Genomic DNA, 17,405 nt, shown 5'->3' with positions numbered 1-17,405 from the left:
GGGGGAAATGCACATTTTTGGATGCTATTTTTTAATTTTACCTACTTTTCTACATTTGCTAAATTTGCGAAAAATTCTGGAATGTAAAACACTCCACAAGTCCACGGAATCCATGCAACTCAGGAAAAGGCCGTCTGCTGCAGAATCTGCTGGTCAGATTCATAGAAATCCAAACTCATTTGATTCCATTGCAAATTTCTCCAACGTCCCCAGTCATGGCCAGTAGTACAGTGTGTCCCTTACCAACCTGCCTGGTCCCTGAGGTCATCAGAGGGCTTGCTCCTACTGGTCCCACATGGACCTATGGCCCAACTAGAGTCCACCAGAAGAAGAGCCTTCAGCGTGGTGGCCCCCTTCCTGTGGAACTCCCTGCTCCTGGAGGTCAGGCAGGCATCAACACTGCATTGTTTCTGGTGCCTCCTGAAAACAGTACTCTTCCAGGAGACGTTCCTTAACTGACCAGTTATGATTTTTATTGGCACTGTGTTTTTTAAACAAGTATAATTCTAATGTGGTATTTTAATCTTTTTGTTTTTTTACTGTTTTATTTTTTGCGTTCACTGCTCCAAAATCTGTTCTAGACATGGAGTAGTATATAAATATTGTAAATAAATAAACAAACAAACAAACAAATAATATAGCACATTGGCCACAATCCAAGTAGCACTATGATACATGCAAAGGTATGCATGCACACAGAGGGACTGTCGAGTTCCCATAGCTGTAGCCCTTTGAGCCACATCAAATGCTATTCAAGACGGTCCACTGGCATTCAGAAGTAACTTTTCAGGGGGTTTAACAGGTTGTGATGGGTATGGAGGGGTCTAAGAGTGGAACTCCACAGCCCTTTGGAGCCTGGTCACTGTGTCTATAAAAAGAGAACCCTATAAAACATATAGATATGGCGCATGATAGAGGGGTAATAAGATATGCCCCAAATACAAAAAGATCTGGATTTGAAAGCTAAAGAAGCATGGTTTTAAAGTAAGTCAGTGTTACTGAACCAAGACCCTACCTTGATGGCAGCAATGTCATCCTTGGAAAACCTGCACAAAAGTGTAACAGAAAACGCAAGAATCGAATTTGCTATTTCTCTTGGGAAATCCTTTAAGCTGCACTCTCCATGGCTCAGACGATCTCTAACACGTGGACCTTCTTGGTGGTTCAAGAAATCCCAAAGAAATTCCTACAGAAATGTGTGAACAAGACAAGAAGTCTGTTTCCTGATGACAACTAGATTTTATCAACTCTGAAGTTTCTAGATGTTTACGGTTATGCTTCTAAGAAGGGACTTTTCTTGGGAGAGAAAACCCAACTTGGAGCTTGGCTTGCTATTTGTGTTGCAGCAGACAAAAAGGGGCATGCTTCCAGATGAAGCTTTTATTGGGCAATCTCCCTGCTTCCTGTGTGGAATTTTATGGGGTGAGTCCAGATACCATTTGCAGTCCTCCTGTGTTTTCCCAGTGCTACTTCCTTTTTTCCCCCCTTACCGTAGAAAATCTATTAAAGGTGCAATCCTATGCATGTATAGACAGAAAAAAGGCCTAGAACTCCCAGCACACCCCAATCAGTCATGCTGGCTGGGGCACACTGGGAGTTGCAGGGCTTTTTTCTGCCTAAACATGCATAAGGTTGCGCCCTAAGGAGGGAAAGACTGAATTGCGCCCTAAGGAGGGAAAGACTGAAAGGCACAACACCTTTTGACTGGCAGCAATAGCAGTCCTCCGTCTGGAAGCACCCAGCTCACTTTTTAAATTGAATAGCAGCTTGTCTCTTTAGTCATGAAAACTAGCATGGCAAAAACAGCAAGAAAAACTCTGGCTGTGTACGGGGCTCTCTCTTTCATACGCTTGTCCCTTTTTAGGATTGCAGCCTACAACATGTTAGCATGTCAGTCACCCCTAGCATTAGACAAACCTTAATATGGGAACCTCTTTTGCCCTAATATTTCTATGTCAGACTGGTCAATGATATCTTTCTTCCATTTATTTTCAGAGCAGTAGACAAGATTTATAATGGAATAGAAGTCTAGAATTTTACAAAATAACATTCTGCATAGTAAAAAAAAAAAAAAAGGATGATGAAAAATATAGGAATCTAAAGAACCCTAAGCAGAAAGTAAAGAGCTGCTAGCACTGTTCTGAAAATACTTCCATAGGAGTTCATAGAGCAGTTCAATCTACTGCTTCTTGCACAAGGGCAACATTGTCTCTGGATTTATCTTCATTTTTTCCTCTGCAGTGTGAGATATAAAGCAGCCCTTCTGTGAGCAAAGATGTCTTCTGCATTCAGAAGGGGACCTTTGGATCCAAATGAAACTGAGTAACATGGGGCGGCGGGGGGGGGCGGGGATAAAGCCAAATAAAATATTTATTTGCTGTTTTTCTGTAAAAACCAACTCTTACTGGGAGTTAAGTTTCTGACATTAGATGATCGTGCAAAACCTGCTTGTGCCACGACTAACACTGTGAGAGCTTGTTCCTCCTCACTGTTCAAGAGCTGCCACGTCTCCAAGAGACATTGCCAGTGTATTTGCATGTGCACAGACTTAAAATAGTTTCTTGCAAAACATTAAAAAAAACTTGTCAGGAAGCAACAAACGAAAATCTCAGTTGAATAGTTTTAAAGCCAGCAAAGATGGCAACCTTATCAACATGGTTGCTTTTGTTATTACCACTTTAAGTCCACAAACATTCTAATTTTTTTAAAAAACAAACAAACTTGTCGTTACTTGTCAATGCTACAAATATTCAGTCCACAACAACTGCTTACTTCAAAGAGAATGCAAATTATTTTAACTATTCTTCCACAGTATTTGAAGATTTGCTTATACTGTAGGTTGGCACTATGTAATTGTCCCTGAATAAGGAGCCAAGCATTGATATTATAAAAGCAAATGGCCTTATTATGAAGCACCTACAGTGCAATCCTGTTCATGCCCAGTCAGAGGTAATCCCCACTGGGTCTTACTCCCAGGGACGTGTGTATAGGATTTGCAGCCCTAGAAGGATACAGCGTTCCCAATTCAAATTCAAAGAACCAAAATCCATGGTCTTACTATTGCTGATTCACCAAGAACTAAAGGGAGCTGATTGATTTCTTCATTATTCAACTGTTTTGCTAGCATCTAATAGGGAGGAAAAAACGAGCAAGATTAATGTCAAATAATCCCAAATACTCAAGGATGAAACATTTCAAAGTTAAAGGGACGCACTTTAACTTACCGGGAGCGTAAAGGAAAATCAGGCAGAACTATTACTTCCTTTGCTACATCTGTTTGCTAATAACAGGTTGCTCCAATGCTAGCTAGGATTTAAGGGGGAGCACTACCCATCCAAGACAACTTATAATGCTGATGCTACAACAACCATACCTCTTTCTTATCTGGATTGCATTTCAGTTTGTTCTCCCACATCTAGGGGGATGGAACCTTGCAGAACCCTACAGATCAGGCACCAAGGGGTAGAGCAGCACTACCCCAACATCACCTTCTGAGTGCTACCATCCAGGAATGACCAGAGACATGGCAAAATGATGCTTCCCAGTCCCATTCTTGCATCCTTGCAGAAGGATATCATAAATTTTACGATACTGAAAGCTGCTGAGTGGTCTAGGACTACCAACAAGGATTGCTCCCTCATCCATTTCTTGGTAAAGGTCATCCATTGGAGCAACCAACACAGTCCCCACTGTAAAACCAGGTCAGAAGCCAGACTGAAAAGGATCCTAGTCATCAGTCTCATCCAGAAATACTTGGATTTGGGCCACCACTACCAATTCATGGGCCTTGTCTAAGAACTGTTTATTGGAGACTGGCCAATAATTGTTCAAATTAGCAGGATCCAAAGAAGATTTCTTTAATATGGCCCCACCACAGCCTTTTTCAAGGCCACAGAAACCAATTCCTCTTCTATTAAGGCATTAACAATCCCCATAACCCATTGCATGCGCACGCACACAGACACAGCTGATCTAACAAGCCAGGATAGGCATGGATTGACACAGTGCTTCTCAAGACTAGAGGTAGTCAGATCCTATTAATACCTAATCCAGTTACTCAGACTGAATTGGATATCATTATTTAGAAACGAGTTCAAGGTTGGCAAAGAAGAGGTTCACAATTTCAATACTAGGATTTCTACCCCCCTGCTACCTGTTGGTGAAATGCTTTTCCATTTCCGCCCCCTCAGAACATTCTCATACTATTTATACTAATATAATAGTTTTATAACTGATACATTTTATATATATTCCAAATATGGCAGCTTTCATTTTGTCTGCATTTCAGTTTTATAATTAGCACGTCAAAGTCAGAAAAAACTGGCCACCTCTATTATTGTATCAAATACTCCTAAGTTAACTTACCTCATCAAAAGTGGTGTAGAGAGAAGATGACTAGGAATAGAAAAGAAATACATTACTATCTAAAACGTTTCATGTCTAAGGGCAAAATATAATAGAAAACATATTTTACATATATACTGAAATTATATTTACTAGTAGATTGTGAAGTGCTCATATACTGTTAAGCTGGAATTCTACTTCTAACGAATACGAACAAGTTTCTAGCCCAACAACTACAGTGAAATGGCTACACTGTTAAACCCCTAACATTTGTTGGGGACAGAACAGCTGGCTCCACTGTTGGATGGCACTATTTTCTCCCTTAATAGGGAGGGCACAGGAGGACCTCAAATCTATAGCCATGTGGCCACTGCTCCAAAAAGAGAGAGAAATGTCTAAGTGGCGCTGATTCTCCAGCTGATTTCCATCCTGACTCCAAGCATTTTCTAGTCTTCAGCATAAATTATGAACCAAATAAAACAGTCCACCACCCTGCTCTGAGTTGATATTTGCTCCACAAGAGAATACCACAATGCTGGTATTCATAATTCCAATATGGTTTTCCCACGGGGGAAAACACACCAGCAAAACCACAAGGTGTGTTTTAAGATCCTGGTTAGCATACTGACATTAAAATGAAGTTCCCTGTTTTGGATTTAATGGGGAACTACAGTTTAAGCTAACAAGAATCAGCTGAGATGGGCTGTAGCTCGGTGGTAGAGCAGAACGCATGCAGAAGCACCAGGTTCCATCCCTGGCATCTCCAGGTATGGGAGGAAAATTCCTGCTTGAAACTCTGGAGAGCTGCTGCCTGTCAAGCTCAATGATATTGGGCTAGATGGACCAATGGCCTGACTCGGTATAAGGCAGCATCTCTATGTGGCGGGAGAGGAGAGCACACGGTCCCAAGAGCAGCATAAGAAGAGCCCTGCTGGATCAGACCAAAGGCCAATCTAGTCCAGCATTCTCTTTGCACAGTGGCCAAATGTTCCTGTAAGCCCACAGGCAGGACAGAAATGCAGCAGCACCCTCCCACCCATGTTCCCCAGCAACTGGCATAGAGAAGCATACTGCCCCTGATAATGGGGTAGCAATTGATAGCCTTATTCTCCATGAATTTGACTAATCTTTTTTTAAAAGCCATCCAAGTTGGTGGCCATCACTATCTCTTGTGGTACTGATTTCCATAGTTTAATAATATGCTGTGTGAAGAAGTACTTACTTTTATCTGTCCTGAATTTCCTACCATTCAGTTTTACAGGTTCTAGTATCCAAACCATGCATAATTTTATGTACCTCTATCATGTCTCCCCTTAATAACTTTATTTCTAAGCAAAACAGCCCCCAAATGTATATGTTCCTCATCAGCAAGTTACTCCAGCCCCTTGATCATTTTTGTTGCCCTTTTCTGCACCTTTTCCAGCTCTACCTTTTTGAGGTGCAGTGACCAGGTCAAAGGAAGGTAGGTGGGTGGCTACAAGAGAGAGGGCCTTCTCAATGGTGGCAGCCCACATATGAAATAAACCCCTCAAAGAGGTTTGCCTGGCATCTCTGTTATCTTTTTGGTGCCAGGCAAAGACCTTTTTTTTCTCCCAGGCATTTTAGAGACCTGGTTCTTGCTTATTATGGCTGTTTTATCCATTCCTGTGGTGTTTATTGTTTTGCAGTAGATTGTATTTTTTTTTATATTTGTATTGTATTTCATATTTTTAACTGTGTTTTAAAATTACATTTTAGTTTTTTATCTGGTTGTAATCCACCCAGAGAACATTAGTTATTGGGCGGATTAGAAATGTACTAAATAAATCAATAAAAATAAACAATACACACTAGTGTGGCCACACCATAGATTCATTCCTGGCAACATGGTGAGGGGAGACTCTGTGTTTACCATCAGGACTTGGCTGTTACTACCTGCCTTGCCCCACCCCCAGCCCTAGGAGCCTTTTGGTTTGTGTGAATGTGCTTGTGCTGTCTTTAGGACAGCTTGAGGGCATCTGCCCAAGGAGAGATTTTTTCTGTCTTACTTCTCCCGGTGCTCTGCTGCTAAGAGACAGCCAGGAGGGGAACTGCCGTGGAGATGAGGTTGTCCCTTCTCAGCTCAGGACATGGGACTCCGATGAGAGGAGAGTCTCCTTCTGCTGCTTGAAGGTGGGTTGTTTGAAGTGGCTTGTATGGCTTCTTTTTCTTTTCCTTTTTGGCTGTGAGGTTGATGTGGATGAGGTATTGTTGCGTCTCTTAACTAGTGAATTGCGTAATTTGGGTAGAGTGTTGATATTATTGGTACTGAATATTGTTAACTGGCCTATTGGCATGTCTTGTGCTTATTTACATTTTCGATACGTTTAAACAAACTGTAATTGAATTAATGTTGTATTGTAATGTATTATAATTATGGTTATTCCATTTGATTTTGTGAACTGCTTTGAGCACAATGTATTGTGGAAATGTGGTACAAAAGTAAATTGACTATGACTATTCCTGAATGATAAACTATGATTTAGCAAGCTGGAAAATGTACATCTGAACTGGACTGTTACACACCACCAGTTAAATGTGACTAGAGTTAAGTGACCTCTTTTTTCTTTCTTTTTTTACCTCAGCTGTCATTAATCTGCTTGGACAGTTATTAACTTGTGTGAAAAGCAATCTAAGTCCACTTTCCAGCTGAGGAAGTAACAGTATAATGCAGTCTGCATACCTGAAAGAAATAATACAGTAAGATTGATTTCTAATACACACTTTTCCTCTTTCCTGAAAAACTGGTTTGCTTTTTATAAACATATTAAACCAGCGCATTCTTTTATGAAGTTTAGCCCTCATCTCTGCTGGGTATTGCATCTCATCTTCGAATTAAAGATGCTGGGAGTGGAAACAATATGCAATGGGAGAGAAAAGAGTTTAACAGCAATGTTTACTCATTTCCACTCCTCCACTTCAAGGCAATATTACATTTCAAAAAACATGAAGGGCCACAATTTGTGCACTTCCTAAACGCTGCATATCCTACTGTTTTAGAAGATCCCCCCAAATAATTAATGAAATTTAAATTTCATTGCATCCCAGTGAGAAGCCCAGTTACTCCACTATAGCTCAATGTGTACAGATGACAGAAAAGAAAAAACATGCATTGCCTATTCCTTTCTCAGGGAATGTAATCAAATGCAAATGACCCAATTGCACTGGTAATCAGGAAACGCTGCAGTCCATCGAAGTGGCATAATCTGAGTACTAGTTGAGGTTACATCCAAAGTGTGATTTAAGGGTTGTTGAGCTTCTTGCACAATCCACCTCCCTCTTCTGCCCCCGTTCTGTCTGCCTGCCCTGCCGAACTTGCTCTTACTGCCTAACTACCTAACTCCCAGGTAACTCTTAAAATCTTGGTCAGCTATTTCAATGCACTTATTTCCTTTGCCGAAGGCTTTCCAATATAACAGCATGCCTTTTCTTAATCTTGCAAACAATTTAGGCTGCAATCCTATACACACTCACTTGGGAGTGAGTCCCATTGAATTCTATAGCACTTACTTCTGAGTAAGCATGCATAGGATTGCACGGTCAGGTGGCGATCCTGTGCACACCTTTGCTAGAGAGTAAGCGGCATTGAACACTATGTGACTGACTTCTGAGTAAACATGCACAGCCATGGCCGTTCAGCTGTCAAAGGTGTCATGCTCTCCTTACAAAGTCATGGGGCAAGTAAGTGGCTCCTTAGGGCAAGGGGAGATCCTTTGATTCTGCATTCCAAATTCCCCAGGCAACACTGGGCTAAACTAAAGATCAACATAGTGTATTTTACACAAAGGTCTTTCAGAGGTGCAGAATAATCTCTGATCTTTTTGCTGGAAAAGGATAGACTTCTCTAGCCTTATATGATAGGGTATTTATAGTTTTTACATAACAAATTGGATGGCCAGGTGTGGCAACCTATGACAAGTAGGCAAATGAATCCTGTAAATAACAGATGATGCCCTGGATCCCAATATAGTTAAATCTGTAACTGGTAAAAGAAAACTCGTAAAAGAAAAGGATTAGGAAGAAAAGGTTACAGTGGTTACCTGGATTGTCTGAATGATGTTAGTGCGGTAATCCAAAATGGCAACATGGTTCTTAATACAATATTTGATTTGACTGCTAATTCTTCAGCCAACGACAATAGTTCATGATTAAGATCTATGGAACAGCGGAAAGGAACATGCATTGCCGTGCAAAGCTTCGTCACATTTGATGAAGAAGAATGATTCAAAGTGCACATATTATTAGGTGGGCGGGAATCATAAACTTTTCTGTCAAGATTATCAATCAGAACTATATAATCCATCAACCCATGTGATTGGACCAATCCTATGCATGTTTATTCAGTCCTGCTGAATTCAATGAGACCTTTGCCCAAGTAGGTTTGCATAGGGACTGTGGCAAAATTATTTATTAAAATAATTCATTTATTTGAAGCATTTTCACCACACTCTTGTACCTTGTTTTTGGTCTGTAAGCTTCCCAAGAGTGTTTGTTAATGGGCAGCCATGTAGAATGAATGAATGAATGAATGAATGAATGACTAAATACACACGCACACACACTTAGGGCCACACTAATTTTTTAGTTGTGCATCTGAGATGTTTTAAGTGTACACCTAAAAATGTTATGCGAGAATGTGTCAAACATTTGATACACCTATTTGTAAATAGGTGTATCATATAGGCATACTCATTAGGGAGTTTTGTTGGCTGAAGCTCCCTGTTGAATGTACACTTGGAGCAAACCCATGTCTGGGACTGCATAACATAATTAAACGGCTGGGGACAGCAATCCCATTGCCCCTGGGGGAGTGTCTCAGGGACCATAGGATTGTTAGAGTCCCCCTCCTGAGGCCATAGACACTGCTACAATCTTGGGAGGGGGACTCTGAGTTCCAGTACCCCTCCCCCACCCCTTGGAGCCATGTGGAAAGAACCACACTGACTGCTTCCTGAGGTCGCAAATGCGGCCTCAGAGGGAGAGAAAAGGGGGCATTCTGGTGGGCAGGGAGAGGAGAAGAGAAGCCAGGATCTAACAAATCCTATGCCTGTCCAGTCCAAGCCCAGCCCCCAACAGCATACCTTCTCTAGTCAGGCTCAGAGGCCTGTCTAGAGGAAAGATCTGTAAAAGGAGGACAGAGAGGTGAAAATCACCCCCATTGCTCCTCCTGACTTGCTGGGAGCAGCTGAGCAGGGCACTGGATACTTGGAAGCCTCCAAGATCAGAGGTTCCTTCTAAGGGGATGCTTCCTAAGTTGAAATCAGAGGTGGGAAACAGGTGGCCCATAGGAAACAGGTGGCCCCCACTGCTCTCTCGTGTAACTCCCACTGCTGAATTCAGTGGCAACAAACAATAGTTTATTTTACCCCCTCCTACACACAAAATTGGTGTTTTTAGCGCTACAGAGCACTACAAGGCTCAAATTTAGCTTGAGAACATTAACTTGTAGCTAGTGCTACATAGCCTTTAGCACTACGGAGCGGTTTGCCATCAATTGTTTTCACGGTGTCCCACAGACTGGACATAGTGAGGCCCACAAGGTGAAAATGGCCCCTGGACCTCCTGAAGTTGCCCACTCCTGGTTTAAATATTCATGCTCTTAAAAAGCCATGCTGTTCTTAAACTGAGAGAACAGCCAAGACTTTTATTAAATCTGGACAGCTTTGCTAGATGTATGCTGGCTCTTTCCCTACAGTTGACTTCTTCACACCCAATAGACAAGATTCATGTACAGAAACCTGTTTTTGCATAAAGACTGCAGTCTCTAGATCTGGGCAAACTTCTTAAAAGAGAAACCGAAAAAATTCAAGCAGCATAATGAGTCAGATTAAACCATCACAAATGGTTAGCCATAACATACTTACCTGGAAAAATATGTAGCTCTTTCAGGTTAGTGAAAGATACGTAAGGCCGATGAATTAAAGTGGACTGTGTTTGCAGAAGGTAATCCTTTAGCAGTTGCCCCAATCCTGCCGTTAAAAAAAGCAGCATAGAGAAGTATCTAGGGAAAATATGACATACAATAAAATTATAAATATCACACACATACACACAACAGTAAGAGGCTAGCAATAGCTATTAGTCATGATGGCTGTATATTACCACTAGTACTGGAGGCAGTATGCCTCTCAATATCAGTTGCTGGAGAATATGAGTGGGAGGGGGCTACAGCACTCATGTCCTACTTGTGGGTTTCCCACTGGGGCATTTGGCTGGCCACTGTGGGAACAGAGTGCTGGACTAGGCAGGCCTGGCTCTTATGTTTAAAGGGTTCTGAAACAAAAAATATTTGAGAGACAGCTTATAACAGGATTTCCAATATGCAAAAGAGCTAGATGACCTTGTGACTAAAATTATTCAAAATCTAGCTATGGTCACAAATGGAGGAAAAACAAAAAGACTTACAGGCACCAGGAAAAACTGTCTCCTTGCGACCCCATGTGTTGCTTTTTACGCTACCCTTCTTGTTTGGCCCTTCTGTTTAGTTTGTAAATCTCAGGAACTTCTCTTCCAAGACAGAAGGCTATGTGTTTCTTATAAGAGGACTTGCCTGGTCACCCAAAATGTTAACTGGAAGTTAATACTGAAAAGGTTATTGAGAATATGTCTGCAGTTGCTCATTTTCACATGTTCCATCACTTGAAAACAGGACAAGGTTCTGCTGCAGTTGCACCTCATCCTGTAGCAGCCTATAATTGATTGTCCCTGACTACTGCTTCATTTCCTGGTTAATTCACGGGAAAAACAGTTCCTCAGATCACTGAAAAAGTCTCACAATCTTCCCTGTCCTGAGGTCCAGCCACTGGCCTGTTCTCCCCACTCATCATCGAAGCCTTGCATAAATCCACCTCGCCGTTATAACTGTTTCACTAATTTCAGTTCAATATTAGTTTCACCCATTGGCCATAACAATACAATTTACTAAAGAAGGGGAAGACAAGGGGATTGTTTTCCAGTTACTTCATACAATCCTGTGGAGATGTCACATGTCGTTGTTCAGTCGTTAAGTCGTGTCCGACTCTTCGTGACCCCATGGACCACAGCACGCCAGGCCCTCCTGTCCTCTACTCTATATCTAAATCTCCTACCATTCAGCTTCATTGGATGGTCCAGGTTCTAGCATTGTGAGTATTATGTCCACTTTTTCCACACCATGCCTAACTGTAAACACCTCTATCATGTCCACCCCCAGCTCACTTCCCCCCCACAAACTAAAAAGCCACAAATGTTGCAACATTTCCTCACTGAGAAGTTACTCCTGCACTCTTACCATTCTCATTGCCCTTATTTGCACTTTCCCCAGCTCTACTATATCATTTTTGAGATGTGGCTACCAAAATTTGATACAGTATTCCAAGGGTGGTCACACCACAGATTTCTACAAAGGCATTATGATACTGGCCGTTTTATTTTGATCCCGTTGCTAATGATCCCTAAGATGAAATGTGCCCTTTTCACACCTGCCACAAACTGGGTAAACATTTTCATTGAGCAATCCAACAGGACCCCAAGATGTTTTTCCTAGTTAGTCAATGCCACTGCCATCCATGTATATATGAAGTTAGATTTTTTTTGTTCCCATGTGCATCAATTTACATTCACTTACACAGAACTTCTTGGCCCTTTGGTTGCCCATTCATCCAGTTTGGAGAAATCTTTTAGGAGCTCTTTGCAATCCCTTTTTGTTTTTACCACCCTGAATAATTTGGTGTCATCCATAAACTTAGCCACCTCATTGCTCGCCCCTAAGTCCAAATTATTTATCAATAAATTTAAAAGCACACATCCCAACACAGATCTTCGGAGGATCCCATCTCATTCATGCCCGTATTATGAGAACGGTCCATTTATCCCTAGTCTCCTATTTTTTAATCAGAAATTATAGTATATCATTAGAAAACACAGCTTTCTATGTCAGCATAACTTACAATGCAATCCTATGCATTTCTACTCAGAAGTAAGTCTTACTGTGTTCAGTGAAGCTTACTCCCAGGAAAGTGGGTATAGGATTGCAGCCTTAGGGTGCAATCCTAACTAGATAGGTGACTGCCTATCCAAAGCAAGGCAGGAGAGGCAGGGGAGGGATCGTTCCCTCGGCGCCTCTCCCGCCTTGCTCTTTTTCGCTAGACAGCCGTTTTCAGGGTCTAGCCGCGGGGGGCCGACTGGGAGAGGAAGCTGCTATACGACACATTGGATGTGTCATATGCACAGCTCCTCTCCCCCCTCCCTGGAACGCCACCTGGAATGGGAGATCAGTTTTCCAGGAACTGACCTCGGAGCTCAGGCTCCGAGGTCAGTTCCTGGAAATGAGCAAATCCTATGGCCCTCTAGACAGTGTCTAGTGGCCATTGGATTTCTCCCTTAATTCATTTTCTTGCGAGCATAGTAGGTTGAGTGACTTGTATATTACCCTGAGATAATTTTTCTTAAATCATCTACACTTAGATAAGTGCTTGCATTATACAACTTAATAAAGTGATTTTCCTCCACTCTGCTGTCTTTTGGTCACCTTTCCCCATACTACAAGATCACCTGCATTAGCTGAATAATATTTCAACTTGTAGCAAAACCAAGAAGGAATAGGACGTAGTAGGGATGGAGGAAAGTATTCAGGAAAGTGCGTTAAAAAACAGCGGCAGTATCCAACACTGCTGCTCCACTTACTCCATTGACGTAGCACTAGTGTAAGTGACCTGTAGTACAACACCAATAACGTTTGTTGTCTTGATGGGTCTCCCCAGGAAAACTGTAAGTGGAGCAGCAGCATTGGATACTGCCCCAAGGCTGTTATCCTGCTCAGTTAACCTTCAATGGGATATGAGCAACCTAGCCCGTTACAGACTAGAACAGTATTCTGCTCTTAGTCCAACTGTATTGCTATCCCTACTGGGACTGGTAAGAAAGAAAAACAACAACCCCAAACACAACCGATCTAACTTGCAGCCTTACTTTATAGGAATTTCTTGAGGTGATGCAAATCCATGCCACAAAATATTACGAAGATTTAGACCCCTTGGAGATCCAATGAACACTCTGAGAACATCCATCTAATTTGGACAAAGAATAATTACTTCAGGAAACATCTAAACTTTGACATAGCATCAATGTCATCACTGGAGGAGAGAGGTTGCTATGAATGCACACACAGACAGCCTATGTGGTAAAGCATCAGGCACAAAGTGCAAAAGCCTAGCTAGCTACTAGAAACCATGGTTGGCTACCAACCCCCATCACAATTTGTGCCCCCCTCTGCATACAATAGTTATCTAAGCCCTAGGGATATTGATATTGCTGAAAATCAGCCAGTGGACAAAAATAAAAGGCTTGTGAATAAACATAAAAGCCATATGAATTTCAGCATCCAGGCACTCACCACTGATTGCCCAAAGATTGTAGCAAGTTCCTGAGATGCAAGCAAGTCTCTCAGAAGAAAAGGACAATCTCTGCCAAGTAATAAGAATACCTAGGAATCAAAACAATGGATTTTAATTTCCTTTCAAAGCTTGCAACAAAATCAGTTTATTAAAAGTTTTTTTTCAGTTTTCTTTTTGCTAAAAAAGAATAGTTTTAAACAACGGCAACAACTGCGATTGAAGCTTTAATCCTATCCTCCAGGCAAGAAGCTATGAAATTTTTAGGATCATACCTAAGTGTCTTTAGCACCAGTCCAAGATTCAAAGCATCAAAGCATTAAGAAGATATGGCTGATGCTCCTGCCTAAGGGACATGCAGTCCCGGGGCCGGCTGTATCATCTTAGGCAGCCTGATGTGCCTGCATCAGGTGGCGGAGCGCAGGAAGAGCAGCAAATTGTGACGCTCTCCCTCTCCCCCTGCCCAGAGCACCTGCCGCTTCTTCTGACCACAACTGCAGCCACTACAGCCTGCCCACCCTACCCACCTAGCTGGTCAGCTGGCCAGCCAGCCAACCAACCTGAGTGGCTGGTTGCTCCAGCCTGCCAGACTGCTTCTCCTGCCTTCTGCCCCAGCTGCAGAGCTCCTGGAAGAGGTCGGCCAAACTATCGCAAGAGGCTGGGCAACACAACCTCCCACAATAGTTCGGCCAACCTCCCCCAGGAGCCCTGCAGTTGGAGCACAAGGTGGGAGTGGCGGCTGGGTGGGCAGGAGCATGTGGAGAGCTGGACTGGCTGGCCGGCTGGCCAAGTGGGTAGGATGGGTGCACGGGGTTGATGCCTGCCGTGGTGGTGGCGCCCGCCTGTCTGAGCGGGTGGGGGAGCAGCGGCAGCACTGCCACCTCTCTTGAGGCAGCGATGTGCCTTGGGCCAGGCCTGTGCAGTGCAAGCTTGTGCACACTTATATGAGGGAATAAGTCCCACTGAATTCAGTGGGACATTTCCAAGTAAACGTGCATATATGAGCTGTAAGGCAGGAAAACTGGACTAGCTTTGCCAAGCTCACAACTTCCGTCAAGTAGGAGTGGACAAGAAGCGATGCCTCATTAATCATATGAGAAGACAGGGGCCTGGAGCAAAAGAATCACATGACTGGTTTCATGAATGCAAAAGGGCTTCAGAGTCAGAGAAGAGCAGCCCTCCCTCCATGCCACATGACAAACCCACTTTGAACCTGAGGGGAGATTTGAAGGCAGTTTGTGGCATGTCGTAGAGGTTTGCTGTTCAAGGGGAAAGTCAAAAATCTCAGTGGGTATCCTAGCCAATATTTGGATAATGAAGTCGACAAAATACCTCAGCAAAATTCAAGGAAAGAACAATGACAACATTGACTTAAAATACGTATCATGATTGTCTGCCCAGGTTCAACGGACCATTAAATAGTATTTGACTGAAGACTTTCCACATATGTGATATGTCGCTCCCCAGCAGAATTATTACAAATCTATAAACCAGAGATTGCAGCTCTCAGTTTTCCATGTCTTGCTGACAGTTAATCAAAATGGAGTTCTTGATGAACTATACAAGGATTTTCCATAAGCAATAAAAGTTGATATTTTCTGGATGCTATTCCACACGCCAGCGTTCAAACTCTGTGAACCTTTACTTCTGGTGAATGAGTTTTACAATGCAGCTCAAAATAGTTATTTCCTGTGAAGTTTACAGTGCATCACACAGGCAAGAGTCACTTTTGATTAGAGGACAGCATTGTGGAAAGAGTGAACAACAACAAAAATCATTTTGCTATGTGGGGAACAGAATGATGTTGAACTTTGGCCTAGCAAGAAAAGTCTAGCTGAATATTCAGAACCATGGGAGCAGGAACGGAACAAGGAACGACTTCAGTGCAGCCATATGATTTTAATATTTTAAAATTAAGGAGATGGGGCTACTTTAATGGAGACAGTTTCTCTTTAAGTCCTTTATCATCTGATAATTAGGCAATAAAGGGCTTAAATTGGGGAGGACACTGCTCAGGCAAAGTGTCCCTGCTCTAGCCGGTGCCTGGAGCACTCCTCCAGCTCTCAACTCAGGTGGAGAGGCTTTGCTGTATGCGAGCTTTCACCCAACAGGAGAATCATCATGTGCACTGAAGCCAGGTCCTGGCTGACATGCCAGATGGATCATCCACCCAGTGTGTTGGCTAGGAACTGATGTCAAGGGGAGTGGTCACGCCATCTGGCTCACAAAAGGATGGGTGGGGTGGGGGTCATCCAGCCCCCTACCTGAAATTTAATTCCCCACTCCTGACCTAATGGATCCGATTACTTGGGCTGCAATCTGCTCTCCGCTCATGGGGCTCTGCACATGGGTAAGCCTCACCTCATCCCTCTCTTCCTGTGCAGCAGTAATAGCATCTACTGAAGAGTGGCAAGGGTGGAGCAGGGAAGAAAGAAAAACCAGCCCAGCATACTCCCATCTTCCCAACCCTATGCATCTCACTGGGCATCCAGCTTCAGAGCTCCTCCTCCTCCTCACAGCAGCAAATGGCACAGGCCCTACCCTGTGTGGCACTTAACCCTATTCCTGGAAGGCACCGTGAAAGCTGTATGCACCAGTGGGAGAAGAAGAGGGCATCCATTACTGTGCCGTTGTCAAACTTCTTGCTGCGCATCTGGCATGGCAGGAGGCCCTCCACACGCAGAGAGCAAGTTGCAGCCTCACTTCCTTTTACATTCATTCCTGTAGTGAGCATTATAAGCAAACCACTCACATTGTCCCAAAATGGAAAGCAGCTGGTAATTATATTCAACCTGTGACCTTCTGATTATTAGATGAGGAAGTGAAAAACGGGTTTCTTGAGTACGAAAAGATCTTGTTAACTTAAAGCTTGGCAGAGTCTAAGATTTTAGCACTTACATCACCCAAGGCTCGTTCCAAACATGACGTAAGCTTCATTAAGCCGAGTGCAATTGCTGTAGCAGGTGGACTCTTTATAGTATCAAACAAGTCAAGAAATATCTGCAGTTTGGAAGACAGGAAAATCAGGGGTAGGCACGTGGGTGACTTTTTCCAGAGCATTTACAGTAAGAGAACAGAACCGTCAAATAAACTTACAACTATAGTCTGGGCTAGAACAAAATTTCACAAGTATTCCTTGATTACCATTTTACGTATTGTGACAGGAAAAAGCCTCCTCCTGGTCCATAAAGAAGTGCTCCGTTGTGCTTAAACCCTTGTTTAATCTATACAGCTCATGAGGAGGGCTGTCAGGTTGCAACCTAGAGATGCTGCGTGTCCTTTTCAAAGTTAGAAGGCTACAGGAGACAATGCAGTGGGTAAGTTTCCTCCCTGCCCTTCCTTCAGTCCCCTCACCTGCCCTCCTCCCCTAGAGCAAGCAGGCCACCTTTACTTAGTTTACACTGAGAACAGGTAATGCTCACATGAAGTGCCTAGAGATTTTGTGAAATCAGTTCTGCACGGGTTTTGCAAATTGTCAATGCCTTTCGTTCTGTCGTCTGTTCATTGACAGAATAGAACTTTTAGCTCCAGATGACGCAAACAAGGAAGCCAAACCACACACTATAGAAGTAATTCCCAAATTGTGCACACATAGAGGAGGGTGACCGCTGTCTCTCTGTATGGCTTGCTGGCCTTCACTCCTTCTAATCAGCCTCTCTGTGGGGTAGGGGG

At 43.0% G+C, this 17,405-nt stretch overlaps 1 protein-coding gene across 4 annotated transcripts in view; it reads right to left on the bottom strand.

The window, feature by feature from the left end:
* ERMARD (ER membrane associated RNA degradation) overlaps positions 1-17,405 on the bottom strand; it is a 39,336-nt gene that overhangs the window by 14,005 nt on the left and 7,926 nt on the right. For all 4 annotated transcript variants that reach the window (XM_084828062.1, XM_084828061.1, XM_084828063.1 and 1 more), the window contains 9 exons: positions 16,632-16,733; positions 13,736-13,825; positions 13,312-13,409; positions 10,227-10,363; positions 8,403-8,517; positions 6,943-7,045; positions 4,366-4,395; positions 3,059-3,127; positions 1,016-1,186 (listed from right to left, as the gene is read on the bottom strand). In XM_084828062.1, the coding sequence (XP_084684188.1) occupies positions 1,016-1,186; positions 3,059-3,127; positions 4,366-4,395; positions 6,943-7,045; positions 8,403-8,517; positions 10,227-10,363; positions 13,312-13,409; positions 13,736-13,825; positions 16,632-16,733 (915 nt within the window). The remainder of the gene's footprint in view (positions 1-1,015; positions 1,187-3,058; positions 3,128-4,365; positions 4,396-6,942; positions 7,046-8,402; positions 8,518-10,226; positions 10,364-13,311; positions 13,410-13,735; positions 13,826-16,631; positions 16,734-17,405) is intronic.

Source organism: Heloderma suspectum, chromosome 1, assembly GCF_057233095.1.
Source record: "Heloderma suspectum isolate Gila_16-S chromosome 1, 16-S_ref, whole genome shotgun sequence".
Taxonomy (NCBI): domain Eukaryota; kingdom Metazoa; phylum Chordata; class Lepidosauria; order Squamata; family Helodermatidae; genus Heloderma; species Heloderma suspectum.
The sequence above is the reverse complement of the archived record's forward strand: the minus strand, read 5'-3'. Positions and strand labels throughout refer to the sequence as shown.